At 39.1% G+C, this 17,000-nt stretch overlaps 1 protein-coding gene across 1 annotated transcript in view; it reads left to right on the top strand.

Moving 5' to 3' along the window:
• The window catches only part of LOC129224656 (serine/threonine-protein kinase unc-51-like), a 201,666-nt gene that overhangs the window by 63,579 nt on the left and 121,087 nt on the right, over positions 1 to 17,000 (top strand). The window contains exons 2-3 of the mRNA XM_054859195.1: positions 2,473 to 2,565; positions 16,321 to 16,371. Coding sequence (XP_054715170.1) covers positions 2,473 to 2,565; positions 16,321 to 16,371 — 144 coding nt within the window. The remainder of the gene's footprint in view (positions 1 to 2,472; positions 2,566 to 16,320; positions 16,372 to 17,000) is intronic.

The following is a 17,000-nucleotide window of genomic DNA, read 5'->3' on the forward strand; positions in this document are numbered from 1 at the left end:
TTTTTTGAACCACTGAGGCTATTACCATCGTGTCATCAACCTCCTTTTAGCCATCTAGTGTGTAGGTTTATAAGCACCTATAAAAACAATTTTAGAGCAAAATATTTGGAGATAGCATTTTGAAAATTAGCATTTTTTTTTATTTTTATTTATTTATTTATTTATTTATTTTTTTGAAAAATTCGATTCCGAGTCACAACTGACTACAACTGTATTTATGTCGAGGACTGCATACTTAGTGCCTTGCCTCCATTATTTTTTATACCGATAGATGGCAGCACCATCACCGGATCGAACAGTTTATGAGAATTTAGAACTAGATCAGGAGCTAATAGCTACCTGGTGCTAGCACCCCCAGAGGTATCGTTTCACTTGGAGGACATTGAGACCACGAGCATATTTAACGTCGCCCAGTCCCATTTAATGACGACGGTGGGTCTGCGACCATCGAGGTTCGAACTCAGGACCCTCCGGCCCCGAATCCGACACTCTACCGATCGGGCTACCACGACCCCTCGGCCCCTTTTTGAAAAATATTGAAATTTTTTTTCGTGTGTGGGGGGGGGGAGAAAAGCATTACTCGCCGGTCTCCGGTCAATCAAATTTCAAATACGATCAAAGAGATAAATGGTTTAAATACAAAAGATAAATTTTCGTTGCAGTTGCTGCTTTCGTGAATCTGGCATCAGTTTTGCGGCTGCGCGTAATCGTGATGGTCTGCTTCGCTTCCGAAATAACAGTATTTCGTGGAAAAAATCTGTTTGCATAAAAATTACTTCCATTGGAACATCGAAGACAACATGTGATGTCTCTGATTTAGTGTTCGTTCTTTTGTCCTTGTTTCTGTTTTGTCTTTGTTTTGTTGTTTACATTTTTTGTATTAATCAAAATTGTTTCTCAGTTATTCCTTTCGGCTCGTCGTTCAAACTTTAAAACTTCGTCTATGTGTTTATTTTGACTTTTTTTTTTTTTTAAATTCTAGAAGTTTTATGTCTTTTGCCCCTTGCGCCAAAAAACACAAACCAACGACCAGCCAATATTTGATGAACATAATTTATAATCAAATCAAACTCTCTTTAAGTTTTCTATAACAGCTCGTAAGTGCAAATCATTTTGCACGGGGGAGGATTTGCACTGGAGGAGGACCAGCAGCTTGCACGGGGGGGGGGGGGACACCTGTTGGCCCGAGCCTGAAGGGGGCCCAGTGTTTTAAAAACTAGACTTGAAATATAAAGGTAAACTATGGATGGGGGCCCGAAAAAATCATTTGTGACGGGCCCCAAAATTTCTATGCATGCTCCTGCTGCTGGCCACTTTTCTTTAATGAAAGCATAAACCAGTCAGAGTACTTAAATATGAAGCTAGGTATTTTAAACAGAATTAATGTCAACGTTTCTCATGGACGGATCCAGAAACTGTTCAAGGAGGGGGCGATTGATTTCAGACCCTTACCCTTTTATAAATTTGGAAACCTCCCCCCTCCCCTTCACCGCAACACCATGAAAGATGTCTCATTTCAGTTTTTTTTTTGGGGGGGGGAGGACTTCCTTTTTTACAAATTTCCGAAGGAGCGTACTACACCCCATCCCTTACATTAACGTGAAAGATGTCCTATAATTCTGTTTTGAGCAATCACGATTGCTTATTGTTCTCATTTGACCGTTTTTGAGGTCCGTGCCTTTTTCAGCTTGGACCAGAAGCCTTTGCAGCACCACCACCCACCGTCCTCTGCAGGCGGCGCGGCGCGGCTGCTCCGGTCCTGAGCTATCCGCTTCTCTTTGTCGGAAGCGTCCATGTCCTACACACACTCACACACCACACACACGCCTACGTGCATACGCACAGGTCTACGCACACACACAAGCCTACACACTTACACACACAACTGTGCACACGTAACCGCCCAGGAGGAGAGACAGGCTTGGGGGAGGGGGGACAGGAGCTGTTTCTAGAAACAATAACTCCAATGGAGAGGGTCCTGTCTCATTTCGTGATTGCGAAAAACATAATTTGAATTCAAAATTTCAGAATTCAAATTAATTTTTTTTTTCTTTTTTTGGGCTTTCAGTTTTCAAAACTTCTTGGGAAGAGCCCCTGAACCCTATTTAATATCATCTAATATCGTCTAAAATTGAGTTTTTGGAACTTTGAAAACTTCTTGTACAAAACTCCGATCCCTATCACTAAAGTATTAAGATATGTGCTACAGTTTCATTTTCAAGACTACTAGAGGGAGAGCCCGCTTTTTCGTAAAACTATTGAAGATAGTCTAAAAAAAGTTTCAACTTTAGTATCAAAAATATGCAGCGGGGGAGTTCCTACCTCTCGATTCAAGGAGGGAGCGATCGCCCCCACCGCCCCTCCCTTGTATCCGTCCTTGACTTTTCTTGTATATAAAGTCTTTGAAAAATGCCAAGCTTTTTCGTCTTTTTTGCCATCAGTTAAATGTTGATTGATGTCTTCTTTTTCTAGAACCATGAGGATGTTGTTGCCATCAAGTGCGTGCCTAAAGGAAAGTTGGGAAAATCGCAGCCCCTCATCGGAAAGGAAATCAAAATCTTACAGGTGAGTGTCAACACTTCAATTTGATTAATTCACTATTATTTTTATTAAATTAATAAACTGAAACTCAGGTATGAATAATGCATTGGTATAATTTATTAGCTTCTTTTATTAGCTTCACCTGTATGTATGTATGTATGTATCTTGTAACGGAATCTTGCACTCAAATTTCGCCCACTTCCTGCGTTCGGATTCTTTTGAAATTCGGCACGCGACCTCAGACCCGATGACAATGCAATATTCTATAATCAAATTCATTAATTAACTCTTTTAATTGTTAGTTTCCTCCAATTTTTAATCAATATTTTGGCATAAATCCAACTATGTGAAAAAGGAAAAATTAAAAAAAATACATTAAAAAATCCTCGCAAAAATTATTTAAAAATATCTGCAAAAACCTTTAATTTTTCTGCATCAGACAAAATTTGTGCCAATGTTCCAAAGTAATTAGAACATGAAATATAATTGTTTTTAACTAATTTTATGCCAAAATTTAGGTGAGCCTTCAATTGGAAATTCATTGCTGATTAGACCATTGTTGAGCAAAACTTTTATTCAAATGCATCTCAAATTTTTAAAGTTATATAAATATGATTTCCGCAAACATACATCGATGACTCACAGTAGCTTCCTATCGGGGTGCCCTTGTCTTAACTTTAAGATATTACCTCGCACTCGTTTAATAAATAATTTCGTTACCTGATAATTCTCCAACATAAGACTAAAAAACAGAAAAATAAAATAATAGTTTAAAAACCTAAAAAAACACGCTTTTGTAGCAAAATGAACTAAAAAGTGAAAAATAATCTTTGGATGATAGTAGTTGATCAATCACTTGATTTTAATGTAATACAAAAAAGCGTGGGGGCTTCTTATCAGTTGTCTTGAATTTCTTCCACTTGTTATCCAAACAAAAATGTAAATAGACAGCACCCCACGCTTTTTTGTATTACATTAAAATTAAGTGATTGGTCAACTACTATCATCCAAAGATTATTTTTCACTTTTTAGTTCATTTTGCTACGAAAGCGTGCTTTTTTAGTTTCTTAAACTATTATTTTATTGTAGAACAGTTAAAGATTGATGCATCAGGTCTTCAGCTAATGCTCTAATCGTAAAAACAAAATTTCTACTCTTAACGCACCGAATATTCGAACTGGAAACGACAGTTGTGGCAACCTAATCTGTCAGCATTGTAAAGATTCCTAATCACAGCATTAGGTTTGTCCCAACCGTAGAACAAAAATATTAAAGATAAATTGGACCGAAGTTGCTGTTCAAATTTCTATTCATTTCAATTGTTACTTTTTGAAAGTAATTTATTCACTGCTTTTAAATTTCACACTATTTTTTAATTTCGTCTTTATTGCCTAGATTTAAAAGAAAGTATTGGATTTGTCCCCCCCCCCTTTTGTGTAACTCCTAGTTTTACCGTTGTGACCAGCAGTGATGTTTCCATCAATTTTTCTGAGGGTATACTCCCAGTAATTCCATTACGTACAATTTGTGTATGTGATCATATACTGTTCGATATTTTAATGCAAAACCTTACTCGAATTTGCGCATGCGTCAGGTCTCTTCTGATTTTATCAAAACAGGGGCGATAGCAAGAAGAAAGAAACGAGCAAGCAAAAACTGAATGCATCGGGAAGTGCGCTTCCTTAAACCATCATCCCTTTTTCAATTGGAATCGTTCGCAGCTGCTAGTCGCGGAGTTCGAGAACAGACAGTACATAGTATGTCATAATATGAAAATTTATGAAGCTTGAGGGTATACGCTATGTGTCTAAAAAATGTTTGAGAGTATACGGCGTATATGGAGTACACCCTATGGGAACACCACTAGTGACCAGTACCGTAGTTGGGAAATTTTTTTTTGGCGGAACGCACCTTTTTATATGGGGTAGATGTTATGGTTGACGAATTTTGTTTGGCCAGAGAAGCTCAGTTTACATTACTTATGCCACCTTTAATTCAAAAAGCACATATTATTTTTCCAAAAAGGGTGGTTTGTAATTGTGCATTATTCTTACAATAATAAGCAAGTATTTCGCGGGATGGATTCCCCCCCCCCCACACACACCAACTACAACCACGGGCGTAGCCAAAGGGGGGCCGGGAGGGGCAACTGCGCCTCCCTTAAGAAAACCTCTGACTCCTACGCTTTTTCTAAATATCACCAATGATAGTTTAAAATTACAATTTTAGGACTTCAACTTTGAAATATTTCCAGGTGAGAGCCTCACAATCGCTTTTTCTGCCATCATCAGACCCGAAATAGCATAAAATGTTTTTTTAGGGGGAGAGGAGGACTATAATTTCAAACAATTTCCGAGGTCCGTACAAGGGGGGGGGGGGGGCAACTAAAAACCACTATCTTGTTGATCTCATGCTTGCCCCTCCCAAACGGGAATCCTGGCTACGCCCATAACTACAGCACTGGTTGGTGGGACCTTGGGTCTTTTAAGGTTGTTTAATAGTAGCCGCAGACCTTTTACCGCTTAAGATCATACTTTTAAACGACGACCCCCCCCCCCCTCCCCCAATCCATACACCAATGGAAAACATGTTAGAGCTCTCTTACGAAGAAAAACCGTTTTGAGTGCAATAATGCTCTTGATGGAAAACTGGACCATTTTTGCAAGTTTCAATCTACAGCGATGAAATTGATTTCGACAAGTTATTGCTTTCGGTGAAGAACTGGGCAGTTTCACCAAGTTCTTTTCTCGCAGCATGGCTCAATTTCATCTATTAACCCCCTCAGTACTAAGTATGTTACATGCCGCATGCCACGCATTTCATTGTTTTTTCCCGGAAGATATTTAAATAGCTTTGCCTAATATTACATTTTTCTTTTTTTAACTCTGGTACTGATTGATGCAGATGTCTATACGTGATTTGAAAAACGAAATATTTATTGCCCAATCTAGGGTGGCCAAATATGTTCCGTTAAAGAACTAACGATAGCGTGACCGGCGTGTGCTTTCGTCGTGATGAAAGGGTTAATGCTGCTAATGGAGAAAGAAACATTCTTCTGAGCGAGTAAAATCGTTGGTTGCGGAACGTTTCACTCGGCGGAAAAAGACGTTAAACTTTGTTTTGGGTCCAAAAGTTCACGAAACTTGTACAAGCTCTCCCGAAATGATATCGACATTTCTAACAAGTTGTTGGTGCGTGAAGAATGTCACAACGCAGTCTTTGAAGGAAGACTTTCTTCCTAACCGCGTGAAGGACAAAAACATCATTATGAACCAATTACAGGATATTAGCCACTTTCGAGGCATTGATTCATACCATGATCATCCACTTTTTTTTTTTTTTTTTTTTTTTGCTTCTTCGTCTCCAACATAGCTCTAAGAATGAATTTGGAGTAAGTGATTTCGCCAGTGAATCACAAACATGTGATGTCAGCGAAGTTTACTGCCGTACAATCGTTTCCTGTAATGATTTTCTTACCTTCATTAGTGTCGGTAAGGGTAAAAGAAGTTTTCTTCATCATTCTGGTGGATTTTAGGGATTCGTTTTCGCGATTCCTTTATGGGTGCCCCCAACAGTGTTTAAACTCTTCGAAAATTGATAATTTTTTTTACACGCTCTCCCACGGGCATTATTGCAGACTGAATCACCTTATATGGGGAGTTTTTTTTAAATCAAAAGTCCTTACATAAAAACGACTGTATTAGGATTGACAATAAATGTTAAAACCAAGACCTCTGTGTATCCCCCCCCCCCCCCTTCACTGCGCCACTGCTGCCGTGTGAGTTTTATGATTTAAAGTTGTTAGCATTTGTGGCTTATTAGTAAAAGTGATGGATTATTTCAGATTTTATATTGTTATCGATTACCAGCATTTGCCGTGTGCTCTTAGTGGCTAACTCGACAGCATTTCGCTCCGTGATCGTTTGCGCTTAAGATTTAATAGGTTTCTCTTTTTGGGTCGTTCGGAATGTTTTCTAGTAGTGATATGACTTCATTTTTTTCGATGCTCTGCGAGTTTACCAGTTGGCTTGTGTTTGCTTATGTGCACTTCCGCGCGCAAGCGATAAAAAATATACTTCCAACCTCTGCTTCTTCAGACAACTTCAAACTTAGCGACAAAGATGGAAATGAAAATTCTGTCACGGGCATTTTTTTACTCACTTCATGGTTTCTAGTGTTAGTTCTAGGCAGTTAAACGAACTTGCCCTGTCTGATTTAATTACTAATTCTATTCTATCAGTATAAGTGATTTTGAACTTTTTGCTGTGATGTGAAGTGTAACTAAGTGGCTGTTTCTGTGACGTGAAGTGACTGTTTCTAAGCTGGATTGTATTATATAATCAATGTAGGGGGGGGGGGGATTGCAAGCGGAGAGGCAGAAAATAGCAAGGGAAATAATACGTACGACGAAAAACTTTTTTTTTTCTGATTGAGTTGCATATGAAAAAGTGTATAAGTTCGACATCGAGTCAAAAGTTGTGATGAAGTTCATTTCGGAAATTGTACGGTGATTCTTCGACGTCCTGCGATCTACTGCATTCAGAGCGGTGTAATAGAGTTACATGTGACACTTCAAATCCTTTTGCAGAATATCCGTGTGGTTGAAAATTCACTATTTGATTGTTAAATTTTTGTGGATGTTTCTCGAACAATTAAAGCATACATTAACGGTGCATTAGTGTATTGCAAAGATAAGAATTAAATAATGGGCTGGTTTCCTTCAGTCAAAATACTACTTTTAGTCATTGAAATGGATAGAATGAGCAAAAAAAAAAATACATAGACCCAGAAAATACTTTCATTTTCCCAACATTTTTTAAAAATTTTTAAAATGTCCGATTTTTAAAACAAGGCGTGGTCTTTATGACGTCACAAATGATGCAATTTGGCGCATCTTTCTACTACGTTTCCACATTATGATAATCAAGCAGCAAATTAAAATTGCCCTCTACGCTTGCTATCAACCATATCGTTGCTAATACACACGAGTAAAGATGCGAATTAAATATTTTGTTCTGCGAATGGCAACATTGAATGGCATTTCATCATTTGTGATGTCACACGACAGAAGTGTAAACAATGAAAGCGCACCGATTTAAGTAATTTTTTTAAAATATTAAACTTAAATAAATTATTTAAAAAATGGTTAGATCCAATGTTTTAAGCATACTCTTTCAGAAAAAAATACTTTTTAAATTTTGGAAACGTCCCCATTCTGATCTGGATTGGCAAACAAGCATTTAGAAAGGGACGTTTTAAGCTCGTTAACATGGTTTACGTTGCATTTACTCTTCAATGGATCTGGAGCCATGTGTTAGTAGAGTCGAAATAACTCTGCTAGCAGACTAATCAATGCACAATACGAAAAAGTTAAGGAGTGCGCATTATTTGTATACTAGTAGATCCGTTTCGACCAGCAAACAGTCGGATTGCTATTGAGAGGGAGGTAGGAGTGGTAATCATTTTAGCAAGGGGATAAGATAGTTTTGGTGTAAGTAAGATATGCGTCCATTCGACGCAGCGAAGTAAAGATTTCTCATTGTTTTAAAATATATTAATGTTTTACTGCCGGTCCATCCTTTGATGAACCATGTTTTCGGTTTTCCGTGCAAACCAAATCCGAACAAAAATGAGTATTGATAATAGGGAACTCTGTAGTTCGGATTCTTCCTCGTGGAATGCGTTCAGAACGTCGAATTGCAAAAGTCAAGTAAATCTTATCGAGGGAAGTCTTGCTCCATTTTGAAGATCTGTGTAGGCGCTGCTTTGCATGCACCCATTGTCTTCCACTCGTCCTCAAGACGGAATCGTCGCTCAGCTTTGATGGCGTCACGTGGCCATCTCCTGGCCTTGTCCTTGGCCATTGTCTCGAAAGTGGGGGTGAGTGGCCACTGGATCACGACGCCTCATTAACGTCAGCGTTGCGCCCCCCCCCCCCCTTTGTGCTTTGTGGAAATGGTGCACGTGGCTATGTGTGCCTGGATGCTAGAACGTGCTCGACGTGGAGGGATGAGTTTCTTTGTGCATCGGCCATTCTCCTTTGTCCTCTTGCTTCTCTTATAAATTTATATGGTTTTCTACCTTTAATGGATGCTCATACCCTTATATGGGGTAACGGCACCAGTAACAGACAAGGGTCCAGTAATTGACAGTCGTAAGTTTGGATTTAAATAACAAGAATTTTAGGCGGGTAAAAATGATGTTGCTTCGACCCATGAATACGGTGCAATCATCTAGTGTTATCAGAGTGAATTTTATGAGCCAGTTGGTGGCACAAGGCAGTGGTGGAAGGTTATGGACAGCTACCACGTGGTCTGCAAAATGTTTCATGTTTATTTGAGTTTAATAAGGTTTTAGATCCAAAACTAAAGAACTTTTGCTCATTTTGAAGAGAAAAGGGGAATTCTGTCCATTGCTCATCCTTTCCTCATCCTATCTGTTACTGGGCGTCATCAGAATTGTCGGTGTCTGTTACTGGGGGTCGGACCTTTTTTCGAAATTGGGCAAATAAAAATGGAATTAACGAATTCAGAGATTCCAGAAGCAGCCAAACGTTAGATGAGATGTAGTTGCATGAGAGAAAAATAGTTTAAAAATTCTAAATACATTAAAAGGCTCGAAAAATTGAGTTAACCTAAGAGCGATGTCTCAAGCATGTCAGTCATCCATTATTTGTCATTTGTTGCAAATATACAGGCGAACCAAATGACCTTTTAATTTTCTACTACGGGAAAAACCGTGCGGGTACCACTAGTGGTAAATAAAGTTAATAAGATCTAAGCGCTGTAAAAAGTTGGCTAAAAATGCATTGCTTGCACCTACAAAGTTCATAACGGAATCGAAATGCTGCTTCATAGTTTTCCCTAATATATTGTCAGATGCTTTTTTTTTTTTTTTTTTTTTCACGAGGCGCTGTTGTCTGGAATAGAGCCGCTATATAGACAGGCCGACGTATCAGCTTGAGGCCACTAAGACATTCCAGCTTCAAATGAATGCAACTGCTCTGCTATTAAAATGAGAACTGTTCTTCTGTATGCTTGCACCAGAAACGTCTACATTTCCTCAGCCGAACCTGTGCTATAAAATCCTTCTTGTGTTTCTTTTTCGCACAGCCATTTGGTAATTGGCGAAAGGTTTTCATCTGTTAATTAGTGACTTGACTTTTAAGCCCTTTCAGTGATCTCTTTTTGTAGGGCTTTTAAACCTTGCAGATCTTCGTTGTCCAGTTCTATGCAGGCATTCATTCAGTTGTAGGATATCGGCACAAGTGGATGACGCTTTGGAGCTTGACAGAGGAAAAGAAAAGATACAAAAAAATTAACTTGAATTCTGAAATTTTGAATTCAAATTATGTTTTTCGCAATCACGAGTCAACGACAGGGCATTACTCATTGGGGGCTATTGTTTCTAGAAACAGCTCCTGTCCCCCCAAGCTTACCCCTTCTCCTGGGCGGTCACGTGTGTATAGTTGTGTGTATGCAGGCGTGTGTGTATGTGTAGGAGGGCGTGCGTGCATGTGTAGGCTTGTGTGTGTGCGTAGACCTGTGTGTATGCACATAGGCGTGTGTGTATGTGTGTAAAGGCTTGTGTGTATGAGCGCGTGTGTGTGTATGTATGAGCGCGCGTATGTGTAGGACATGGACGCCCCCCACCAGGAGAAACGGATTCCATGAGGCAGTGCTCGGAGCCGCGCCTGCAGAGGGCGGTGGTGCTGGTGTCCCTGGTTCAAGCTGAAAAAGGAACCAAACATCAAAGACGGTCAAGTGAGAACAATAAGCAATCGTGATTGCTCAATAAGAAGCCAAGATGGGTGGAAACTTTAAAAACATCATTAAACAAAGCATTAAAAGTGTAACAACAATACTTTCTTGTGAAGGCATAAGAAAGCGAGAAACAATGAAGGAAAAGGGGAAGAAAATTGTTAAATTTAACTTATTCTTCAGCGCTGCAAGATTGATCTTGCTGTAAAGAAAATGTTTTGAAACATCTTTTATACCTCTTGAGGTCTTTATGTTTTCATTATGTTCTCATTATGAAAATAGTTCATCAAAGCGCTAATACTTTCCAAATAGACTATTTTTGAAAAAGAATGCGTTGAAGGACCGAGCATAATTCCATCAAACATATTTTGCAGGAGTACCATTGTGTAATGGACATAATTCCGGTTTATTTCAAGTGACGTTTCTTCTTTTTTTTTTTTTTTCTTATTTTTCAGCTAAAAATAAACTTGAGAAACTTGATTCTGAGCGCCCATGTTTCCTTTTACTCTCCTTTCCTGCGGTGTTGTTGATGCGGAAGTGGAAAGTGAAGATGGAATGATTCGCGTTTGGAGAAAAAAGATCGGAAGAGGAAAGTGACCCACAACTCGAGGTTACATTCCACATCCGTGTGGCCGACCGGTATGGGGGCCCATCGAGGGACGTTCTATTTTCTTGGTTATAAAATTCTAGAAGGTTTCTGAGATGGGGGGTCGGCGGCAGTGTTCGACAGGGCTGTAGAATGTGGGCGTTGAAAGTGTTCTTGTCAGTCACAAAAACTGGAAGAATTGAAAAGGGGCAGCCTTGAAAAAACTAGATTTAGGAAGTATTTACGTGTATATGTGAGTATCGACTAGAGATGGGAAGCATTGGGACTTGCTCATTGTAGAAACTAGGTGCAGGCGGCAATATGGAAAAGAGTGCTGGATAATGGTGGAAAAGGTCAAATTTTAGAAATGAGGCAATGAGAAGCAAAGGGACGCAAGTGGCAAAATTAAAAATTTGGAGATAACCAGTACAAATGGTAGGTGAACCTCTCCTCTGTCTTGGGGCAAGAGCTTGTACTAGTAGCCCTGTTAGGTGCTGCTGAAAAAAAAATTCAATGAAAGCCTACCTAGGATCTGATCTTTAAACGCGTTTTACTCGAAACTTAAAATAGTCCACCTGCATTCCTTTGCTTCTCACTGCCTCAAATGATATAGGTGATAGTAAAAAATTAAGATTTAATGTGAAATTGAAGGCTGAGGAACTTGGGAATGGTGAACTGTTATCTAATAACAGAACCCTCTAAATTTGAAAACAATGACAGATGCAACATGTTAAGAATACATGTTATATTTTTCAAAAGCCAGTGTGTTTTGAAACATTGCGAATAAGCATATAAAAATCGAGAGTTAAAACATGTACTGGACTACTATAAATAAACAGTTGATTTGAAAACTTTTTTGTTTTTACATATGCAAGTGTAATTATTGTATGAATAGAGCGTTGCATCTATCAAGTTAGTTTTGTGCTATAGCAGAGTTCTAACATTGTTCTCTAACATGCATGCTCTTTGAGCGACACGCGGAGGTAGGAGTATTCCTACACCCATGCTATTATTGCAGTTAAAAGCTACACAAGACGCCATCAAGTCGAAACTCCTTCGAAATTCGATCAAACAAAATGACGAATTATCTAATAAGTACATGAAATACACCGCCAGCTCAGTCAATTCCAGCCGAGAACAATTCGTGCTTATTAGCACTATCAGCCCGGCATAGGAAAGTGACTGAGCTGGAGGTGGAAAACCTCTTAAGGAATCCAAGAGTGCCAAACAAACTGGTAACTAATACAGAATTAGCACAGACCAGACGAGTGACCGAAGCAATGGTTCGGTTCAACTCGAAGATTGAAGGCAAGGCAGGTATATTCAGTAAGTTACCGCCCTATAGCCAGGGCTAAGGCAGAAGTACATGAAATACACCGCCAACTCAATGCTACCGGTTTGTTTGGCACTCTTGGCTTCCTTAAGAGGTTTTCCACCTCCAGCTCAGTCACTTTCCTATGCCGGGCTGATGAGTGCTAATAAGCACGAAACTGATGTCCTCGGCTGGAATTGACTGAGCTGGCGGTGTATTTCATGTACTTCTGCCCTAGCCCTGGCTATAGGGCGGTAACTTACTGAATATCTAATTATTATCTTACAACATTACCGACAAAATTTCTTAGTACACCTAAGATGGCGATGCGGTAAAGGTGATAGCTTCAAAAAATTATTCCTGTGTTCCATCCTGTTGTTCCTACATCCATTGAGTGACAGGACGCATCAACAAGCTGCAATCGAGTTTCCTCTACTTATGTCCATTATGCAGGAAACTTCCACTCAATTTCGATACTTTCTTTTAGTCGATCGGGACTTTTCTATCTATGGAGACATCCAATTTTCCCACATTGCCGATACTGTGATCTTTGTTAGGTAACACCTTTCGCGATTCTACACGAGCCCACGAGCCTCAGGTCCGCTCTATTTTATCACAATAGGGATTTTAATTTTTTTTTTTTTTTCAAATCAGGATTGATTTAGAGAGAGTTGTTTTGCATCGTATAAAATGAAGTGAAATGTAAATTGAAAATGCTAAGTACAATCGGAAAAGACAGAAATAGCAAGTGCACGCTTAAAATTTAAAACTTCTTGAAAGTACCCATCCATTGTAATCGTTTACGAGTGCAAAACGCGGCTTTCGAGAAAGAACCGTATAACAAGTCTTTAAAAAGATCTGTATTAGGTTTCCAATCCCGCCCGGATGTCAGTCCCGCGGGATTTCGGGATTGTAAGGTGTTAGTCCTGCGAGATTGACTTTATTTTTCTAAAAATAGAAAAAGTTGTGCTTTTTAGGAAGGACTGCTTTTGTTACTTGAATTAGTAGTTTTTTGGATTCGGTACACCAATTGTAGAGCACTACAAAGTCAGAATTCAATCAGTAATTATTGTTTAGTACGCAAAAGTTTGCCCTAAAAGCGTCCAATGCTCGTATGGAATGGGAAAGAATTTTCGCTTAAAAAATAATGCGCTAGATGAAAACACGTGCTGTTGCTCCACTGCAGTTGGTTTTTCTGAGATTAAATAACTGTGGACATTTAGAAAAATAACACCATTAACTTCATCACTTTCTGAAGTAGATTTTTTTCTTCTTATGCATGGTTTGTGCTCAAAAACTGCAAATTTCGGACAAAAACGATGTCTATTGGATATAAGTTTTGCTGTATCCAATTTAACTTGCATTGAAAATTCAAAAAAAAAAAAAAAAAGGAAAGAATGAATGACCATTATTATGGTGTCGATTCCTTTCCACCACCTGAATCACCTGCACCCTGAATCAGTCATGTCGGTACTCTTGAAATAAGGATTCATTATATCCCGCTCCTTTTCTCAAGTTGCGACACACTGCAGTTTTTAATTAAAATTTCCCTTTTTCAAAATATTGCGCTTTATTTCGTGAATAGTCCTTTTTGTGGAGACTTTTCCACGTTCTTCATTTCCCAATGTCCCCGCTGGTGACCATCGGTCTCCCGCGAAGTAACTCGCTCCTTCCTTCGTAACTCGCTGGCATTGAATTTGCATCTTGCGTCACGGGCTCCTCGCTTTCTGTCTTGTCCGGAAATCTGGGTCAGGGTCGTCTCGTTCTGAGCGAACGAGTAGAGAAGCGAAAGGTGTGGGTGGAATGTTTCGCCGAGACTCTTTCGATGTTGCTAACGATCTTGTCGCCAAAAATTGCGAAAAAATATTTTAATCTCTCGTGGGCGAATGTGTAACGGAGTGATTGATATGAACAGAAGCTACATAAAAAATATACGCAACACCACAAAGGAATCGTTAGAAATGTATTCCGCCATAATTTTCTGAGGGCTCATAAAAGCTGGTAACTCTAAATATTTCATGCATAATAACATACTAGGATTGGTAATGTGGCTAAGAGCCAAGCTTATAGGCCCCTCATCTGCCACCTCGCTGCGCTTAATGTATTTCGCACGGTATTTATAATTTTACAAATGAACCAGGATGCTCAAAGCAAAAATAAATGGCTAATATTTGCTTTGAATAGTTCGTGCGGTCACATTGCTCATCAATATGAGCCTGTGCATGTTTTGACATTGAACCACGTAAGCAGGGCCCGATTGCGATATCGGGAGGCCTTGGGCCAAACACTTTACCAGGGCCCCCTTGTAGTCAAAAATTACACAATTTTAGCTATTGGTTAAAACAATTTTAGCCATTGGCTAAAACAATTTTATTCATTTGGGGGGCTCTTAAAAGCAAGAGCCCTGGGTCACGGCCCAGTTGGCGTATTCAGTAATCAGTCCCTGCATGTAGGTAGTGATGTTCCCATCTATTTTTCTGAGGGTATAGTCCCAGTAATCCATTACGCACAATATGTGTATGTGATTATATACGTAATCTGTCATTATATGAAAAATTTTGAAGCTTGAGGGTATATGCTGCATGTCTAAAAAAATGTTTGAGGGGTATACGGCGTATATGGAGTATACCCTATGGGAACACCACTGCCTGTAGGCGTTCATGATATTCACTCGCTCAGATCGCAACTCCTAGGTTTATTTTTGGCCGATACCGAATCTGACGCCAAGAGGGAAGAAAAGTCTGTAGCCTCTGTTGCGAGCATGCCCGCAGCAGACTAAAGCGGATCTCATCCGGGAAGACGCTTACATTGTCTGTTGATATTCCACGACTGCCTTTGTGAGGCTTGTCATAGGCATGTCCATGGTCCAGGACAGTCTGCGATTCAATGTCCGTAATGCAAAGTGGCGTCCAAGGTCTTTTGTGTCTTGTGCAAAGGAATCCTTGCATGCAATTTGCGGCGGAGCAGACGTCGATAGATCGTGTTGGCAAAATAGGACACACTGTAACATTGCTTTTTTTTTATTGTTCCGCACGTTGCGTTGGGGGGAAATTTTCTCCTTCGTGGCGTGCGCGCAATTTATTTTGATTTTCAGTGCTTCTGACGTGCCTGTACGCAGAGACGATTAATTTGCAAACTCAAAACGCTTGTCGATGATTGATTTTGTTTTTAATTAAGCTTTTTTTTTTTTTTTTTTTTGAGCGATAACGATTGCTTATTGTTCTTATTTGACTGTTTTTGGCAGTGCTATCATTTTATTTTCCCGCCAGCACCCTCTGCAGCATCACCGTCGACCGGCTCCTCACGATGCTGCTCCTCTAGCGAAAGCCGTCTCGAGGTTGCATCCATGTCCTACTCACACGCGCATACATACACAACTACACACACACACGCACACATACACACACAAACACATACACCTACACACACATACACCTACACACATATACACAAACACATACATACACAAAAACATACACACAACTACCCACACATTCATGCCTGCACACAGACACAAACACATATGCCCACATACACATACCCCCTCCCCCCACACACACATTCATACACACAACTACCCACACACTTATGCCAGCACACAGACACAAACACACATGCCAAAACAAACATACACATACCTCCTACACACAAACCCCCCACACACAAACACACAAGCCTACATTCACACACTCGTGATTGCGGAAAACATAATTTGAATTCAAGATGTCAAAATTCATTTTTTTTTTTTTTAAACTTTTAATCGATCATCGTAAAAAAATAACACAACTCCAAAATAAAAAAAGTTCACAAATCTGATTTACTCCTTATGTCATTAGTGGCAATAGAGGAAGTGAAAATAACGGTTGCTGTTTGCCAACATTTGCTACATTCCTCTTCCTCGCTGAATGAATGATTTTGTTCCTAGTAAACAAAGGTTAATTAACCGAGTTATATTTTGCTGGTGAGCAACATTTGCTGTTTTAAGTCAATCATGTATATTTGTATAATCGAATGCCTTTTCGCTTTATTTACTTTAAAAATCCTGCATTAGTCGAATTATATTTTTTCATATTTTTTCGTGGCGCATATGTTGCTTCATAAATATTTTATTTTTATTTTAGGAACTGACAAAACTCCAACACCAGAATGTGGTTGCGCTGTTGGAATGCGTGGTAAGTAACTTTTTCTCTTCATTAATAAAAAATCTTTGAATTATGTCGGCATTTTTCAGTGGATGTTTAAGTAGAGGTCGGGTTTTGATGACGCTAAGATGCCTTAAAATGCCATGAAAAGTTTTTACAAAGACCTTAATAAAAGTATAGAAGCGTTATAAATAATAGTATTAAAACGTCCTTTCAATATGGTGCAGTAATAATTTTAATGCAGTTAAATTTTCTGAAAAATTTTAACTTAAACCGTAAACAACAATACCATTCTAAAACAACAGTTATGTCGTAAATTTACGTTTATAGTTAAATTAAACCTTTAAAAATAAAGTCAGTGATTCACCAAAAAATTGGTTAAATCCATTGAGAAGGGTTAAATCTAGCAAAATTTTGCTGCAACTATCTTACTGATGAAAAGTTTCCCCCAGTGTCATGGTTCTTCTGGTGGTCACCAGTTTGTAAAAGCACCATTTCGTTGATGAAGCTTAACGCCAATAAGAGGATTGCAGTTAAATTTGACAACATTTTAACCAATTTCTTGGTAAAACATGGAATTTTATTTTTACGCGTGTAAAGTTTGGGAGAATTTGACATTTTATTTTTGAATCGCGTAAAACGAATAGCATCTCCGCATT

The sequence above is a fragment of the Uloborus diversus genome, chromosome 6 (assembly GCF_026930045.1).
Source record: "Uloborus diversus isolate 005 chromosome 6, Udiv.v.3.1, whole genome shotgun sequence".
Taxonomy (NCBI): Eukaryota; Metazoa; Arthropoda; class Arachnida; order Araneae; family Uloboridae; genus Uloborus; species Uloborus diversus.